Source organism: Aquarana catesbeiana, linkage group LG06 (genome assembly GCF_042186555.1).
Source record: "Aquarana catesbeiana isolate 2022-GZ linkage group LG06, ASM4218655v1, whole genome shotgun sequence".
Taxonomy (NCBI): domain Eukaryota; kingdom Metazoa; phylum Chordata; class Amphibia; order Anura; family Ranidae; genus Aquarana; species Aquarana catesbeiana.
This window is the reverse complement of record NC_133329.1, coordinates 367197054-367216313: the sequence shown is the minus strand read 5'-3', so window position 1 is coordinate 367216313 and position 19260 is coordinate 367197054. Positions and strand designations below refer to the sequence as shown.

At 38.0% G+C, this 19260-nt stretch overlaps 1 protein-coding gene across 22 annotated transcripts in view; it reads right to left on the bottom strand.

Annotated features, from left to right (window-relative positions):
* Positions 1–19260, bottom strand: part of NEB (nebulin) — a 309390-nt gene that overhangs the window by 15440 nt on the left and 274690 nt on the right. For 9 of the 22 annotated variants that reach the window (XM_073634160.1, XM_073634162.1, XM_073634163.1 and 6 more), the window contains 8 exons: positions 18469–18573; positions 17452–17544; positions 14180–14272; positions 8061–8153; positions 7111–7203; positions 3939–4031; positions 3250–3342; positions 1280–1387 (listed from right to left, as the gene is read on the bottom strand). In XM_073634160.1, the coding sequence (XP_073490261.1) occupies positions 1280–1387; positions 3250–3342; positions 3939–4031; positions 7111–7203; positions 8061–8153; positions 14180–14272; positions 17452–17544; positions 18469–18573 (771 nt within the window). The remainder of the gene's footprint in view (positions 1–1279; positions 1388–3249; positions 3343–3938; positions 4032–7110; positions 7204–8060; positions 8154–14179; positions 14273–17451; positions 17545–18468; positions 18574–19260) is intronic. The other 13 variants (XM_073634165.1, XM_073634164.1, XM_073634167.1 and 10 more) reach the window with 13 other exon arrangements.

Genomic DNA, 19260 nt, shown 5'->3' with positions numbered 1-19260 from the left:
CATCGGCGTGAGGCGGTCCTTAAGTGGTTAAAAGACTTTTTTGAGGGTGGAACTCCGCTTTAAATACTGTCCATGATACTTTTTTTATTTGCGCTAACATACAATTTTTCAGGACAAGCTTTCGGGGTATGTCCCCTTGGACCTTGAAGAAGGGGACATACCACAAAAGCTTGTCTTGAAAAATGGTTTGTTAGTGCAAATAAAGTATCACGGACCGTAGTCAATTGGCTACAATCTCATCTTGGCAGTGGATCCTTCCCAATGAACATATTATGGGGAATACTTATCAAACAGGTTTAAAAATCTTGTCCATTCTCTGTTTCCCCAATAAGCTGATGCCAGGGCATGTTCAAACTGAACTCCAGGCAGATATAAATGCATTAATTAATGCAGCTCTCTAATAATTAATACACCATTAAATGTATTTTTATTAAATCAGTGTGAGTTCCTAATTTTGACTACACATTAGCTTTTTGCAGTCTACCATACAGTCTATGCAGCAATGCTCAGAAAGGGCTTAGGACAAATAGCACCAGGAGCAAATCAGGTGTGCTGCAATGAATATGTTAATAGGAAGAGAGGGCAGATTGATATTGGTGTGCTTCTTATTCTTTCACTGTCAAGTCACAGGGTGGTGGTAGGGAGGGTACCTGTGAGTTAAAGTGTTACTAAACCCAGGACTCCCACAGTACACAGAACATGAAAATGCAATTATTTTAGTAAATATAAATGGCTAAGTACCTTTTTCCCTCAGCAGTATTTAGCAGTCTTGTGACTATTATCAGTGTCCAGCTGAGCACTGTAGGAGGAGTTTCATTCTCCTCTGACTGTCCTATGAGGCTGCATGACCCCTGACCCTCTGTCTGGACAGTGCTGATTGGTCCTGTGCTGATCACATGCACCCCCCAAAAAACCTCTCTAGAAAAACACCAAACTGAGCATGTGCAGAGTGCTTCCAAGGTTCTGTACTATTAGCAGATGGATCGGGGACAGTAAAAGAAGGGTAGGATCAGAGAAGACAGGATCAAACAGCTGTTTTACACAATGCGGAGGAATAACCCCTTAGGTTTCACAGTGAGTATAACAAGCATGTTTTGCTATACAGACTGGTTTTACTGTTGTGGGTTTAGTAACACTTTAAAGTGCAGTAGAAAAAAGATCAGGTCCCCTCTTCTGCTAAACAAGGCTGCACTGAAGTGCAGAGCTGTGCAAAGTTTAGGCAGGTAAAACATTGGTACATATTAATCATAAAAACTAAAACAATAGCATGCAGTATTACCGATGAGATATGGCGCTGAGATTCACGAACACGTCTCATTTCAGGTGTATCCATTACATAGGCAGCTCTGCCTTGTATCTGCTTACGGAACTGGTCAGAGTATAGAACCTGAGGATGAAGAAACAAATAGTGATTGGACTGCACAAGGCTCATTTTTCTATCCGGGTAGTAGAAGAGTTATTGAAAGCAGTAGTTATATTACTAGCAACAAATCGTAAGTAACTAGAGCACAAGCCACTGGGGTCAGGACACTGATTTATTTCTTACCTGATTGTCAGAAGGCTGAAACCTTGAAATTAGTTACAGATTTATTTTTTCTTAGAAAATTGTTAAAGAGAAGTTAATTATTTAACAAAAATGTGATTGTTGTAGTCTCCCTATTAATATTAATATTACTACAGGTTTATATTAGTCATGTTTGTAGTTCAACACCAAGGCGATTGGTTTTTAACATTTCTATTGTAATGGTTACTGCAGTTGCTTCAGTACCATTCGTTCTTCAGGGAGTTTTTGAAATGTTATATCGCTGTATAACTAGAAACATAGAAGCAAAAGAGATTGACACCATAAAAAGGCTAGAAGGTCCATAAAGTCTGCCAAATTCTAACATTTTAGTCAGAGGATACACCGGTCCCAAGCATTTTTATATTTACTTCTGTCTTGACTCTAGTACTCTCTCGGTAAAGTAAAACTTTTTAAAGTTACCCTTAAACTTTAATTGTCCTAGCTTGAGGTCACCTCCCTGTGTTCCTGTTGAAAGCTCTCATATTCACAAGGTGGCCATAGATCTACAAAAGCAGTTGGAAATATAGAGATAGCCCAAAGCTTTTCTCCTGCCCGGCTCTGCCAAACACATGCACCCAAATCTGCTCTTAGCATACATGGTAATGCCTATGAAGGAGGCAAGTGTAGCCACACATTCGCAGAACAGGCTTGACCAGGGGTGTTGGGTGGAAATCATAAAAACTGAATCAAAAACTGTTCTCTAATTTGGTTGGAAAAGGCTAATATCTAACAATAATTTTAAATGTTGCATTTACTTTGGTTACTACTTTACAGTATACAACGAGGGGAAGTTCCACTTTTGGGTGGAACTCCGCTTTGAAAGTTTTGTCTTTTTTTGTTTTTCATTTAAAAAATAACAAACATGTTAAACTTACCTGCTCTGTGCAGTGATTTTGCACAGAGCAGCCCAAATCTTTCTCTTCTCGGGTTGACCTGGACCCTACCTCCGGCTGAGTGCGCCCACAGAAAGCAGCTTGCTATTGGGGCACCCGAGGCGCTGCTCTGTGTGTCCATTCAGATACGGAGCTGTGGCTCAGCCCTGCCCCCCTCCCTCCTCATTGGCTCACTGTTTTTGACAGCAGCGGGAGCCAATGGTCTTAGCTAATTAGGAGGAACAGTCCTTGGACAACTGAGGCTCTAGTGCAACATCGCAAGATCGAGATGGGCCCAGGTAAATATTAGGGGGGCTCCTGCACACAGAAGGTCTATGCATTAAGATTAAAAAAACCTTCTGCCTTTAGAACCACTTTATATCTAGCCAATTGTTTTATGTTTTGTTTCATGTTTTGGACAATTTTGAGAAGATATATTTTTATTGCTTGATTTTCTCCTTCTCCTACTTTCTGTCCTGTCATCCCCTGAGAAATAGCAAATAATTAGGACAGGAAGTAAGAGAAAATCTTCCCAAAAAGGACACAGGTGGCAAAAAGGCCTTTTCAAACAGAAAATAAAAAAGTCCAAATTTATATTCATCAATATTCTAGTTTTTAAGTGTTATATTTTTAATAGGAAAATAATGTTATATTTTAGTTTTCAAAATGTTAACTGTATTTTTTTATTCACTTTGTTTAAGTGCAAAAATATTATCTATCTATTGTAATTAGATTAACATAGGCATACACAGCACAAATTAAAGAGTAATATGTTTTAAGAATTAATGCCTTCGCTGAGTTACATAAAAATACCGAGCTAATATTTTCTTGGTTGCGTTTAACACGCTCCATCTCTGGGGTTACAGGTGTTGGGGTGGCTTTTCCAAAATTTTCTTTATATGACACCTAAAGTGTACAAAGAAGCATTTATATATCACAGTACATACAAGCATAATATATTGATAGTGTTATTGTTTAGGGTCACATAACACTGCACATAGGTGGAGGTTGTAAGAGAAGATACTGTTAGGCTTGAAGCAATAGCAGAAATACATAGTCACGACTTGCAAAAACATGTTTGCTGCAGTAAAACATTGCTGCTATTATTAAATTGTAAATTTCATTGTTCAGAAATTGTGTAAGCCAGTTATAAAAGTTTTTAGTTTTTTTTCATACAATGGAAATTTAATCTCATATGCCAACTTCTTCAGGAGCACCAGATGACCTGGATTTTTTATAATAACATCCTCAAAGCTGTTCAGAAAATATCTAGATTATTAATTGGAAGGAGATTTTGGAGGAATTTGGGTTGATCTAACCCAGTACAAAAGCGAATAAAAATAAGATAAAAATTAGAGTAAGCAAAACTGTAAATTATGTTGCTGCCAAGGGAAAACGGAGGCCTTGTTACTGGTGTTATAGTCTCATGATTTATTTCTAAAAACGACAGCGGTCAGTTTTGTTTAAGCAGTTTGATATTAGAATATTGCTGCAGAAAGTACCATGCTAATGTTTTCTTGATTGCGTCTGACCCTCTCCAACTCTGGAGTGTCTGTAGTGGGGGTGCTTTTCCCCAGATTGTCTTTGTATAAAACCTACAGATTATAAGGGTAGGCAGGATTAACCATTTTAAACATTTTGCAGAATTTGGGTTACTCTTAACTTTTTACAATCATTCTTTGACGATTCAAAAAAAAGAAGAAAAAAAAAGAGCAAGCCTCAAAATGTTCTGTGTATTTAGCAGAACAAAGTAGAGCCTTAAGCAACCCAATTTCACTGTTCATTTTTACACTGTCCTTTTAAAAAAAATTTGGGTCACTTTTATTCCTATTACAACATTACAACATTAAACATATTAAACATCCCTTGTAATAGAAAAAAGCGTTACAGGACCTCTTATATGTGAAATCTGGGGTCAAAAAGACCTAAGATCTCACATTTACACTAAAATGCAATAAAAAAAATAAATCAAATGTCATGTTTTTTTTTTTTTTTTTTGCAAAAAAGACCATTGGGTAGAAGTGACATTTGACGTCGCTTCCGCCATCTAATGCAATGACACCAAGTGTGGGGTCACCTTTCCCTCATTCGGCATCCAGACTCAGAGGGGAAAGGACACGATCGTCTCCGCCGCTACCGACGGCTCAGATAAAAGTGATCTTGCGATGAATCCGCAACAGAGACCACTTTTATCAAAAAGAGAACCACATGCCGTTTCTGAAAATACCGGTGTTATGGCAGCAGCTAGCTGCCATAACAGTGGTATTTAGCATCAAAGTACCGACATACAGGTACGGCAGTTTGCGTGAAGTGGTTAAAAGAGTATCTGATCCCCTATCAATCAGCAAGATTTCTGGCTCCCAGGTGTCTTCTATACAGCTAATGAGCTGAGATTAGGAGCACTCCCTCAAAGGGAGTGCTCCTAATCTCAGTTTGTTACCTGTATAAAAGACACCTGTCCTCAGAAGCAATCAATCAGATTCCAATCTCTCCACCATGGCCAAGACCAAAGAGCTGTGCAAGGGTGTCGGGGACAAGATTGTAGACCTACACAAGGCTGGAATGGGCTACAAGACCATCGTCGAGCAGCTTGGTGAGAGGGTGACAACAGTTGGTGAGATTATTCGCAAATGGAAGAAACACAAAATAACTGTCAATCTCCCTCGGTCTGGGGCTCCATGCAAGATCTCACCTCGTGGAGTTTCAATGATCATGAGAATGGTGAAGAATCAGCCCAGAACTACATGGGAGAATCTTGTCTCAAGGCAGTTGGGACCATAGTCACCAAGAAAACAATTTGTAACCCACTACGCCGTAAAGGACTGAAATCCTGCAGCGCCCGCAAGATCCCCCTGCTCAAGAAAGCACATGTACAGCCGGTCTGAAGTTTGCTAATGAACATCTGAATGATTCAGAGGAGAACTGGGTGAAAGTGTTGTGGTCAGATGAGACCAAAATCAACTCAACTTGCCGTGTTTGGAGGAAGAGGAATGCTGCCTATTAACCCCAAGAACACCAAACACGGAGGTGGAAACGTTATGCTTTGGGGGTGTTTTTCTGCTAAGGGGACAGGAGAACTTCACCAAGGCAACAAAGGAGTGGCTCAAGAAGCACATTAAGGTCCTGGAGTGGCTTAGCCAGTCTCCAGACCTTAATCCCATAGAAAATATGTGGAGGGAGCTGACTGTTCGAGTTACCAAACGTCAGCCTTGAAACCTTAATGACTTGGAGAGGATCTGCAAAGAGGAGTGGGACAAAATCCCTCCTTAGATGTGTGCAAACCTGGTGGCCAACTACAAGAAATGTCTGACCTCTGATTTCCAACAAGGGTTTTGCCACCAAAGTCATGTTTTGTGAAGGGGTCAAATACTTATTTCACTCATTAAAATGCAAATAAATTTATAACTTTTTTTTATATATGTTTTTCTGGATTTTTTTGTTGTTATTCTGTCTCTCACTGTAAAAACAAACCTACCATTAAAATTATAGAGTGATCTTTTTTATTTCATTGGGCAAACATACAAAATCAGCAAGGGATCAAATACTTTTCTGCCTCACTGTAGATATATTATTTGAGGCTTGTTTTTTATATAATTTTAGAGTCTAAGATCCTAAGCACATTTTATAAATTATTAAAAAAATATAATTACCTTGAAAATATAGTTGTTCTGAACGAAAAATAGACAATATAAGATAATATATTGTTCACACATTATAAATATAGGGAAGGGTCACAAACACAAAGCCATACTTCTGGATTATGTTAAAGAGAGGATTTCAAAAGTTTTTTTTTAATGCAAAAATCATAAAAGATGTGATTAATTTTTGGAAAGTAATGAAATATGTTACAAAATTAAAAGTTAAAAAAAAAAAAAAGTTAAAAAGTTATCTATGGAATTTAAATGCATTGGGATAAACAGAATAGCCATTAAAACATACAGGGAGTAATGAAAACAGTGTTCAAAGTGGATGAGTAGGAATATTTAATTGATAATTTAAGTTAATGGTAAGTGATGGAATTTCTGTGGGGAATGGTGTGGTTTTAGCAATAAAAGTATGTTCAGTTATTGAATTTTGAAGAAAAAAGTGCAAGTTCTGGAATTAGGAGGGATGTTGTATAGCAGATATTAAGTCACAAATGTAATTGTCGTAGACAGAAAATAAGTATTTATGTTTAAGAAACAATGCACTGGGAGTTAACAGAACAATAAGGTATAAAGTAGGGTTTTGTTGAAACATTTGCAAGACAGCTAAAGAACAGAATAACAAGGAAAAGTAGAGGGGACTGATTAAGACAACAGGGTGGATTTACTGAAGGCAAATAGGCTGTTCCTTTTGCAAAGAATATCAAATCACGTACAAAGAAAATAAAAAGACTGTATTTTTGCTTGAACGTGACTAGATGATGGAAGTCATCAGAGGCTCACCTCATACACAAAGATAAGGGGAATTTCCCATGCAAAGGAAAAGATCTATTTTCTTCAGTATATCAACCCCAAGGAGAATAATGTTAAAAATGTTATGAGGTTGAAATGCATCTAAATGCAGTGTGTGAATAGAAATTTAATAAGGTAATTCATTTACAATTTAGGTTATTAAGGTCAAAGTTAAAGATGTTATAGTGAGGGATTTTAAGTGAGACTTTAGAGGCATCTTTTTAGTTTTGGCAAATACCGAGCTAATATGTTCTTGATTGCGCTTTACTCTCTCCATCTCAGGAGTCATAGGCATTGGTGTTGCTGTTCCCAAGTTTTCTTTGTACATAATCTGATGGTACAAGAAGGTACCCCGTGTTTAAAAAAACGAAACACATAGCTGTTCAGAAAAAAGCTTTGTTAAATAGTTTCTGAGCAATGACTGATAGAAGGAAAGGTCAGTAGAGAGCTGGTCAAATATCACATGTCGCATATCAAATATCATATTTAAAGTAACTTTGTTGCTGGGTTAAAGAAGTTTTACTAGCAAACTTAGAAGCTTTGTACTCACCTATCTCACCACCAGTTGCTTTGATCTTCACTCTGTTAAAGAGCTACGCTATGCCTAAAAAAATCTCCACCTTCAACACTTTGGGAGTGTTGAATGCATACGTCCCCCATCGTATCCTATTTTGGTTCCTTTCGCTGGTCCCTGTGTCAGTGCTGTATCCTGCAGTGAAATAAGGAACCACAGCGTGCAGCAGGAGACCAGGAGGTATGTCAGATGTGAAAAATAGATTGATGTGCTAGAAAGTGAAGATTGGCTAAACAGATGGAGGGACAGACGAGTTAAAAACTCTTCTTTTGCATGTGGTACTTTGCTACATTTTTCGAACCCAGCAACATAGTCATGTTAATAGACTGTTGATATAGTACAACCTAGATACAGTAAGTAATGTAATTGTTTAATGGATAAAGGTTTAAAAGGTTTATCATGAACCATTAATTAATTAGTCATGTTTTAGGGTTTCTTGGGAAAGTAAGTAATTATTTAGAATTTCTTATGAGGTGTATATATCTATGTTAATATACGTTTTAATAAAAATCATCATCAGGCATTCATCAAAATGACCAGTGATGGTTATAATGTCATTAATTTAATGTTGTTGTTAGAGGGAATTTAAACCAATTTCTTAAATTTGAAAATACCATGCTAATGTTCTCTTGGTTGCGTTTGACCCTCTCCATTTCTGGAGTCATGGGTGTCGGGGTGCCCTGCCCCAAGCTGTCCTTGTACATAACCTGGAGACACAAAAGAGCACTCAAAATAGCACCAATACCTATGTTCAATTATTCTCTAATGACCTAAAAACACTTCTATGTGGTTTGTGTATATAGGTAGCTTGCCTTTGCTTATGTGGTCAATTTTACTCACCACTTGAGGATAATGTTTAGTTAACACTGCATAAGATCCTCAAGTGCTAATCAATATACACCATTTAGAAAGAAGAGGTAAAAAGGGCATTTTTTTTTTTTCTAATAGATTTTTCCAAAGAATTATATATGTGATACAGTTATATTTCTATTCCCACCTGAATTATTAACGGTTTAAAAGGGAAGGAGCAGACCTCCAGTATACACAAACCTTAAAACGAGTAACATGTAAAATTCAGTATTGTTCTTGTTTTCATACATTTATAAAACCTAAAACATTAAGAAAAATTTGTACTGAGAGAAACACATATGCTGACCTCCTTCTAAGGATGCTAAGACCTCAAACAGGCATCCAGATTAGAAATCCAGAGTAAAGACAGAATTTCTAATCTACATAACTGCAGTCACTGGCCCAGAAAGTGTTGAAGCCGTTGAATCAGCATGAAGGCAGAGAACCCCCTTGCTCATTTAAAGTGGTTGTAAACCCACCAAAAAACTGCAGGACTTCTCAATTTTTTTATAATCTCTGCACTTTGGCAAAATAAACAGATATTTTTTTTTTTAGTCACTCTGACTACTTTCTTCACTGTGGTAACAACCCGTGGGCACAGAGAGCCTCTGCAGCATTGCTAATGCAGTGCGGATGCTCTTCTTCTTTTAGTAAGTAAACCATGGGGGTGATTTACTAAAGCCGTGCGCCGTCAGAGGAGCATGGCGAGGGGAAACGCACATTTCCATAGAGCTTGAATCCCCCATTTACTATAGCGATCTCAATGCAATCTGTGCGCCAATATGGACATATTACAATATGGCGCACGGCATCTCCAATTCAATATTAACAGAAGATGGAGGAGCCAATATTATGATGTGAGGAAGTTTAGTAACAACTGCCCAAGTAAAAAATATGCCCAAAATAGAATGAGAAAGTAACTTTTTCAGAGAAAGCCTGCTGCGCTTGCAAGTACGTTTAGAACTGCGTCAGATCAATGTAAGCAGTGCGCATAAGCAAGCGGCTCTTGCGCCCGTTCAAATAAATTTGTTGACTGCGCGGCCAAAATCTTAGTAAATGTTAAGCAACGTACATGCAATTGCATGGGTTGAATGGGCACACCTCTAATCTTGACAAAAAATTTTTTTACGCTGGTTCACCTTTATGTATTTTTTTAAGGATATTTGCACACAGGTCATGTTAGCATGTTACATTGCCAACATGTGACATACACCTTGTTGAAATTATGCAAAAAGACTCTCGCTCCTCTAGCTCCTCCTAAAAGGGTGTGTGTGTGTGTGTGTGTGTGTGTGTGTGTCAAGAGTACATTTGTCCTTATAGAGTTTATATCTTTGCAAAACAGATGTGTTATAGAGCAAGTATTTTTTTTACTTTTGTTTATTTTTTTTGGGGGGGGGGATATTTTTCCCTGAAATATTTTTGATGTTGTCAATGTGTGTTGTTTGTAGGTTGTTAGTTTCACTTTGATTTAATTGTCTGTGCTACATTATTTTGCAAAATATTTCTCAAGATGTTGTGACTAATAAATGTTTAAATCCTTAAATGACTGTCCGTTTGTAGGCGCAGTCCTTTTAACTCCTGTTAATTTCCTCTGCAAAATGGTCAGACCTCAAAGCCATATTCTATTAGTGTCTCAAATTAACATACATGTGTTTTTTGCTTCCCTTGCTCTTTTCCAAGTCCTGTTTTGTTGACCAATAAAATTTGTAGCAAATTTGTATGTTTTATGTGTTTTGTAAATAATTTGTTTTGCAGATGCATGCTCAATTCAAGTAATGCATGTTACACCCCCCCAAAACAAATTTCATGCAACAGATTTCCCAGCTGCAGCTTAACTAGGCTGATTGGCATGGCAAAACAAAAAAAGTGTGATTTGTCTAAAAGCTGCTTTCCTGGTGCCTTCATGGCAGCATATGCATGGATTGTGCGTATGCTGCCATGGATAGGCTCCAGGAAAAGGAAAATTACAGAGAGGTAATTATTCAATTTTCCATTTTATCGCAGTGGTTCTCAGACTCAGTCCTCAAGTACCCCCGACAGGACATATTTTGGGAATTTACCTTAGCTAAAATAGCTGTCCAAAATACCAAGCCATTGACTCTGATTTACAGCACCTGTGCAAGATGAAGGAAAACCCGCAAACCTGGTCTGTTGGGGTTACTTGAGGACAGGGTTGAGAACCACTGATTTAGAGCACTGAGCTAAAATCTAGCTCAACACAATTCTATTCCAATTGTGGCCATTTGAGGGAAACCAAGTAAGTGTTATAACCCCTGCTTGTTTTTTTTAGGTTGGGCTTTGTGTCCCTTTTCTGAAAATTAGCTTCACTTCCTGTCACATAGCCAAACAGGAAGTGAGGATAAAACCCTACCAATGTCTTTACTTGGGGACACACAGGTCAATCTAACTAGTGTCCCCATTAGGCAAATTGCACTCTAGCACTTTGTTGTGTAAACTCCAAATTATTAGGTATCTTGGTATTTATTAAAGGCAAATCCACTGCAATACAAGTGTACTCGAAGCACTGGTGATTTTATCATCCAATCATGTAGAAGCAAAGATGCTTCTCCTTGCATGTCCCCCTTGGATTTCCAGCAACTGTACTTCCAAGTGCACTTGTAGTGCAAAGTAGATTTGCCTTTAGTAAATAAACCCCAAAGTCCAAGATACCTAATAATTTGTGGTGTACACAGCAAAATGCTAGACTGCAATTTACCTAACAGGGAAACTATTTAGATTGACTTGTGTGTCCCCAGGGAAAGACATTGGTAGGGTTTTACCCTCACTTCCTGTTTGGCTATGTGACAGGAAGTGAATACATTTTAAGGAGAAACTGGCAAAATGTGGGAGGTGTCTTCACCCCATCAGGGGTACAGACATCCCCAAAAACTGACTTCTAATCCCTCTGCACTCTATCCCCAAGCAAAAATAAGAAAGGATTTAATTTAGTTTAACTTTGCAAATACACATGCCTAAGTTCAACTGTGATGCATGTCAATGGCCCATTTAGACCTTGTTTAATAGAAACAGAAAATAGAAAACACCAGTTGCCTTTCACTATAAATATTTGTTAGTCCAGTCCTGAAAATCTGCATCCGCTTTACTATTAATTTCCATAAAAATTGGGTTCCTGCAGCTAGATGCGCCAAATGCATCTAAATGCATGACTGCTGTGTATATGAGATGTGCAACTGCTATGCGCACGGAGGTATGTACCCGTGGCACATATCTGGTTCCGGAAGTGGTGGAATGACATTACGCCCCTACAGGAAGCTACTTGTCTTGCTGTGAATTTCTTCTCACCACCATGCCCTGCTCAGTGTTCTTTGAGGAAGAAATGATCCTTATTTGCAAACTAAGAAAATGTTTTATTTATTTTTACATGGGGTGGTGTTTGTGTGAGTCATGTGTGTATGTCTAAATGATTTGGCCTCAAAACACACACCTACTTCCAGTGTACAGATTCACTTCCAGGCCAATGTATATTGCTTCCTGCTTCAGTGTGTGTGTATCTCTATCTATCTATCTATCTATCTATCTATCTATCTATCTATCTATCTATCTATCTATCTATCTATCTATCTATCTATAGATGTAGGTTCTTGTGTCCACCAGCAGAGAGAAGTTGGGTAGATGCCACACTCCCAATTCTGGCGGCATAATAATGGTCTAGCACAGGGGTCTTCAAACTACGGCCCTACAGTTGTTCAGGAACTACAATTCCCATCATGCCTAGTCATGTCTGTGAATGTCAGCGTTTTACAATGCCTCATGGGATATGTAGTTCCGCAACAGATGGAGAGCCGTAGTTTGAAGATTCCTGATCACTCTAGCATGTCTTGAAAAAAGGTGTTTTTTCCTTTGCCTTGTATAATGCCCAAGAAATATTGTTTGGAAAATACAAGTGGGTCATGGCACATCTACATTCCAAATTTGGCACTTAAGATGGTCATGCACTATGCAAACTGATTGGCCAATCTCTGTACAACTCGATATTTAGGCAAAATAGGTCAATGGAAAACGCACTTGAACAATTAATTCAAATTATGGGAAATCAAACAGGCTCTTGCAATAAATCTATTTTATTTAAGATCTAACTGATTGAAGTGTATGGTCACCTTTAAAGATCAAGATCGGAAAATATTAATTTATTGGGTTTAGAAACACTTCTCTGTTCTTTGTAATGTATTGAAAGATTTGGGTAAAAAAAAAAATAAAACACATTTTAAAGATATATTAGAAGTGATAGGAATGAGATTAGCATCAAAAGGGTTAAGTAACTGAGAACACCTACTAATTAACAACAACTAACAAGACACATCCAATTAGATGAAATTAACTAATTGTATTGGGCGTGCATTATTATCAATGAGAAAACTGCAGTTGCCCTAGCACCAGTTGCAGTTTACATATGCGAGCGTTTATTATCGCTATTTGCGCTTCAATGTGCGATGGTTCATACATTAAATTAGTGACATTTCCAGTGCACCAATTAATGTATGAACTGGTGCAGCGCCTTCTTCTTAGTGAATGACCCTCCATGTCTACTCAGTTTACTGTGCGGTATAATCCTCCTAGCTGCCCACAACACAGGCAGAAACACATTAAGGGAAGATCAGATACTTAACTGACAACTCCATTCTACATGGCATGGGACAGAGGGCCTGAAAAGCTGAAGCAATGTCACCAGTATATTTAAAGTGTGGCAGCTTAGCCCAGCCCCTGACCCAGGCCAAGCTGAGCTGAGAAGAAGAAAACATTACCAAATCAAGGTCAAAAAAAGTTATTTATGATATTGCTTCTAAAACGCTTCCTTTGTAATCCTGTACTGATGGTGTACCCTATCCTTAAAGAGGAAAATATCTCTGTATACAACCACTTTCATTTCATACATTCCCGTTACCTGATTGCAATTTACCAAAATGGTGAAATTTTGCTCAAATCCCATGAATTTCACAAAATGTTTGGGGATAATAAAGCTTTCAATATTGCTTATCCCTATTTACAGCTTCAACTCTTTTCCAGGAGGTGTTAACACCTTACATGGTCAGTAATATATTCATACAAAATGAACTCCCACTGTGCCTTAGAGTGTAAAATGCAGCATGAGGATATCATTAAAATACATTTGTTAAAAACAAATTTAAATGCAAATCTGCTTTTGATTTAGTTATATACGTGTTTGCCCCTTGCTGAAATGCAGTCCCTGAAGATTTCTCCATGAAGTCAAATGTAAGTATCAACTGATTTTCTGGCTATTTCTTAACTTCTTTTTTTTTTCGAACAAGCAACTTGGAGGATTTCCCAATGTAAAGGAACTGCTTAGGGAGGCTACCAATACACGTTTTACAAAATAAATTCTCAATGTCACCATGGTGCCAGCATGGCTATATAATTGTAAAAAAAAAATGTTCCCTACGGCAGATAACATGATTCTAAATTAGGTTGTTCTTAACGGTTCATCAACTAGTAGTATATATTAGTAGTGATATGTATTGGTGACCAGTGAATACAGAAAAGGTACATCAAATACATCATATATACAGTATGTTCCTGACAATACTAGTCAATGAATTAAGTCAGATCAATACAGTTAGGACAACCTTCAGTTACAAGGAAAGGACAATGATAAGGAGGAAGGGGGGAGAGGAAAACCAGGCTGGAAATTCCTTCAGTTAGTTATGTATTTAACTGTTAATATAATTTCTGTTCATTTACATAAGGAATGCAAACTAACACATTGACTATGGCTTAAAGACAGTGAGACATTAGAATAATGCTGACATTAGAAAGGAACTGCGGATAAGAAGGGCTCTTTAGTAAAGGGGAAGCATAAGGGGCACCAGCAAACCATGACTAAAGTATAAACATAATCAGCCACTACCGAGCTGATGTTCTTCTGCGTCTCCTTTATGCGTTTCACTTCCGGAAGGTCAGAAATTGAAGTACCTTGTCCAACACTTTCCTTGTATTTTATCTATGAAATTACACACAATGGAGAAACAAAAATGCACATTTAGCACATAAGACAGTTCCATACATGACTGCATGTATGTTTATACACAGGAGTGTGTGATGGACTATGTATGCATTACAGGAAGACATCAGAATGGTATTCATTATGGCGATGGGTTGTGTGCATCTGGGATGTGAAAACAGCAAAAAAAAGTCTGGCGCCAGAAAACTGGGACATTTGTAACAATGGGAGTAATTCTTTATGTCCTACTTGTGCCCAATAAGCAGCTATATGGAAGAACACACCAGGAGAAATGTGATAAAAGTGCATACAGTCAAATGGCAGCCATAAGGAAAAGTGCTATTTGAGCCAGTCTTGTGCGGACAGATAAACAGGCAAAAATCAATAAGAAGAACCATTTATTGTTGCCATAAGATGATTTTCTCTTTTGCGTAGATGGTAGACAATCAGCTTGCTCACCACTATAATGGTACCTTATGGTGGCGGCCAATGGACCAACTTGTTGATAGATTTGCTGCATTGATGGCATCCTCATGCATCCCCTATGAAATCCACACAGACGGGGAAGGGGGAGGTAAAACCCAAGTTTAGTGTGGATCGGGAGACGATGTAGAGCCTCAACTGGGTCCCTGATGGTATCCAGCCATGAGCGACAGCACAGCTAGCCAGCCGTAGGTGGAAACGAGGCCGGGAGAATAGTAGAGGTGGATGTAACCTGTCTTAGTTTCTTTAAAAATGTTAATCTTCCCGCAGTCAATTCCTATTTAATTCCTATTGGCTGATCATGTTACATGACCTGAGGAAGGGCCATGCCCCGATATGCGTTGTCCAGACAACAGCCACGCTTTCTCCTTGCTTCTCTCGGCTTGCTCTCCACCATCTTGTGCTCCAAGCCTAGCTTTGAATCTGGTCTCCCTGAGCATTTGACGTCACGCCCGGGAGTCTCACGCTCAGTGGTTCCTATTGGGGCTTGCTTTGACTGTCTCCCGGCCCCACACGTACGGCTGGCTAGCTGTGCTGCCACTCACCGCTGGATACCATCATGGACTCAGTTGAGGCTCTACATTGTCTCCCCGTCCACACTAAAGTTGTGTTTTCCCTCCCCCTTCCCCGTTTGTGTGGATTTCATAGGGGATGCATGAGGATTCCATCACTGCAGCAAATCTATCAACAAGCCGGTTCATTGGCCGCTACCATAAGGTACCATTATAGTGGTGAGCAAGCTGATTGTCTACCATCCACGCAAAGGAGAATTTAAATTATTTTTTTTTTATTAAAAAAAATCATCTTATGGCAACAATAAATCGATAAATGGCTCTTATTGATTTTTGCCTGTTTATCTGTCCGCACAAGACTGGCTCGAATAGCGATTTTCCTTATGGTTGCCATTTGACTGTATGTACCTGGGATGTGATTACCTTTTGCCTTGATTTAATATTACTACACTAAAAACATAATTGAAACTGCTGTCTGTCTGTCTGTTCACTACGGACTAGGGATGTCAGTAAAAGTGCAATGTATGTCTAAGGCTCCATGTACACTGGCTTAAAAATTGCTGTTTATTTAAGCCACATGTGCATGGAGCCTTAGATTTAGTGACGTCAGTGATAACGCAGCATGTGAACTTATAAGTAGCAAGTTTTATCACTGTATGGCTTATTAATTTGCTGAAAAAAATACCCATCATTGAGTAGGCAGAAGACCTAGTAAGTCTACAGGCTAGGTTATCAACAATGGCACAATTATTTACTGAACTGATACTGACACTGCCTTTTCAGAGTTTTTAAACATTTTCTAGTAAATTGCCAGTGAATCAGTTCTGCTTCAGCTCAAAATGTGCCTAATGTCTCAGAAAGTTCTCTCTAAAACCTGGAGTTATCTCCCTATAGTCTCACATTAGATTTAGACTTTCAAAACAAGTTTAAATCCTGTTGCTGAGGAAAGTTGTATCTTTCAGTATGTACTCATTGATACATCAGGTTTATAGTAATTACCTCCTGATCCACTGCAACAGATTAAATTACAATAGGTTTGTGGTCTCTTTAGAAGTTGAAAATAACATAAGAAGTCAAGAATAGACTTATAGAGGTGCCTAAACATACCTGATTTATTTTCCTTAAGTCTGGTACACACTATAGGTCAGCTCTGGTCGGGGCCGCTGTACTCACTATGCAAAGTAGGTACAGCGGTCTCCCCCCGCTGAGCTGTTGTGTTCTGACAGGGGAACGGCCCCCCCGCCAGAACACCCGCCATTGGCTAAACGTCTGGCTTCTGTTGGAACGTACCGACATACACACAGGCCGAATGTCGAACGTTTTTTTTTTTTAGTTCCAAAGTTGCCCTAGGAGGTCCCTGGTTTGGGAGCTCCTAGAGTGCTCAAGGAGATAAAACCAGGAATGTGTAGTCACCTCTTGGTGCCTGTTTTTAACTCTTTGTCGGTTTACAGTAGAACTGTGGCCAGGCTATGTGCATTCAAGCATTTACATATTCTTAACGAGCAATGATTAAGCTTTAAAATAAGCCCTCACTGACTTTTATAATTACACCCACTATGGAACAATTCATCCTCAAAAGTCATTGAATTTATTTTTTCTTCATCCCATTTGCCCTGTATTTACATTAGATATTAGACGGCTCATTCCCTGCAAGGATAAGCCAAGCTGCCCAGAGAAAATGGAAGTAAAAATCAAAAGCTTTCGCTGGAAACGTTGAAATTATTTCATAATGGCTGTAGTCACAGAGGTGATTGAGGGCTTGTTTTAATATTTATTTGCTGATTTCTAAAATATGCAAATATATTTAGTCTGGCCACAATTTTACTTTTAATTGGTACTCATAATCATATGGGAAAAAAATGTATAATGAAGCTGAATATCAATTCAAGATAAATATTGTTAGCATTGTTTACGTTAAGTAGTAATATACTATTTGAATATATTAATCAATATAAATAATATTTACAAATTTAGAATGTTGTAGCCATATTTTTACTTGTCAGTCTTGTTTAGAGGAAGTTAATATAATGGTAGTTATAAAGTAGACAACTTTTCTATTTTAGTATGGCAGTTGTTAGATCATAAGTTATTAGAAGGGGCAACTAGTGAGCTTGAATCATTCCTATATTAAAATTATTACTGTTATATTTTTATTTGTATTTTTTTTTCTATTATTATTTGTACCGTGCTAATGGCATCCTGTGTTCTTTTAATTCTCTCCATCTCTGGGGTGTGCCCAATAGGTGTTCCTGTTCCAACTTCATCTTTGTACAGTATCTTGTAAGTTAGAATCAAGGTAACAGGTTAATAAACAACATTTTTGGTTTTGTTGTTGGTTTAAGGCTTGAGACTGGTGAAAAGAATAGCATTAACAAATTCAACTTTTAATAGGTTCAGTATTCGAAACACTTGAAACAAATGACCATTTTATTTGCAAGTGCCATGTGGCTGATGTTATTTTAGTTACCCTGCAAGTTGTTGGCCTCGGCTCAGTCTACTTTTATATCTTAGAACTAATTTAAGATAAAGAGCAGTGGTCAACATTTATATATATTGTACATGTGAAAATTGAAGGCTTGACATTTACAAACACAGTGGTAAAACATGCAAGGACAATACAATTTTAACAAAAATGGGACTCCATACAGACCTTTTTTTATAGCTTGAACAGCTCAGAAAAGGCATATGTCCTCTGTCAGATTTTTATTGCTGGTGTCTCCAGACCAAAATGGATCTCCTGAGAAATTGATAGAGAATGCACTCCAGAGATGGAAGGCAGTCAACATCAATGTCTTTTGGATCTTTGGGACAAACATGAGGTAAAATCTTCTTGAGCATAAACAACAATAATGACCTGATAAAGAATATAATTATCCTACACTATCCAAAACTAAACATTTTTTGGTTAGAGTTCCATTTTAGAATACAAAAAAAGATCCAAGACAAACAGACCCAACACAAAACACACATATAGGACTTAAGACAATTTTGATCAGACCCTAAAATGTGTCCTATCACTATAACATTGCCTATCATGATGGGTTGGTAAGGTGTTTATATACTGCAGGCAGAGAAAGCAGTAGCTTATGGTATCAGTGGCCGTTAATATTAGCTTGTGCCTAAGAGGTCTAGGTTAGAATACCTTTTTTCTTTATTATGGTATTATTTGTGTTAGAACTGAAAGAATCTTAAAAAAAGTACCGAGCTGAAATTCTTTTGATTTTCTTTAACACGCAGAATTTCTGGCGTGTCTTTAACCACTGTGACTTTTCCTTTACTTTGTTTAAGGTCACCCTGGTACTGTAGCTATAAGAAAAGAGTAGAAATTGTTAAGATTCATTTGGAAAAAACATAGTTCTAGATTATGAGAAGTGTAGGGCTTTCAATATTTGGCTACTGGAGGAAGATCAAGATCAAAATCAGAACACTGAAGATTACAGACTTAACGAAAATCATAATAAAGTATTCCCATTTTAGTAGAATACTTTTTTTAATGGAAGAGACAATGGTACATTTGAATTAACATAAATGTATCACGTTTCACTTAGCACAACCATTTGCAGTCAGTTGTAGAGACAGGAAATTAACATTTGCACACATTTTCCAAAGATCGCTGACAATTAGCAAACAGATCTCAGGACTGGTAGCTTACCTGTTATGATTATGGCGTTCCAATGACTGGAACATTGATCAAAATTTGGACTTAAACAAGTTGGTTAAACCTTATCTCTTCACCTGTCTGCAGTTTTCCATTGTAGTTTTTTTCTTTTACTTACCTCCTTTCTGTCCTCAGAAATTCCTTGCTGAAGTTTGAGTGGTTTAATTTCCCTGTGCCCTGATCCTCAACTTTCAGAGGCAAGGGGTCGTGGAGTCTGTAGGGCATCCTAACTGACAATAGCACACCCTGCAAAACTATGCAGAGCATTGGTGTGACCGATCAATCAGCACACAGTTGTTTCAGGGGACCCACTTCCCCAACAGGAAATGCTGCTA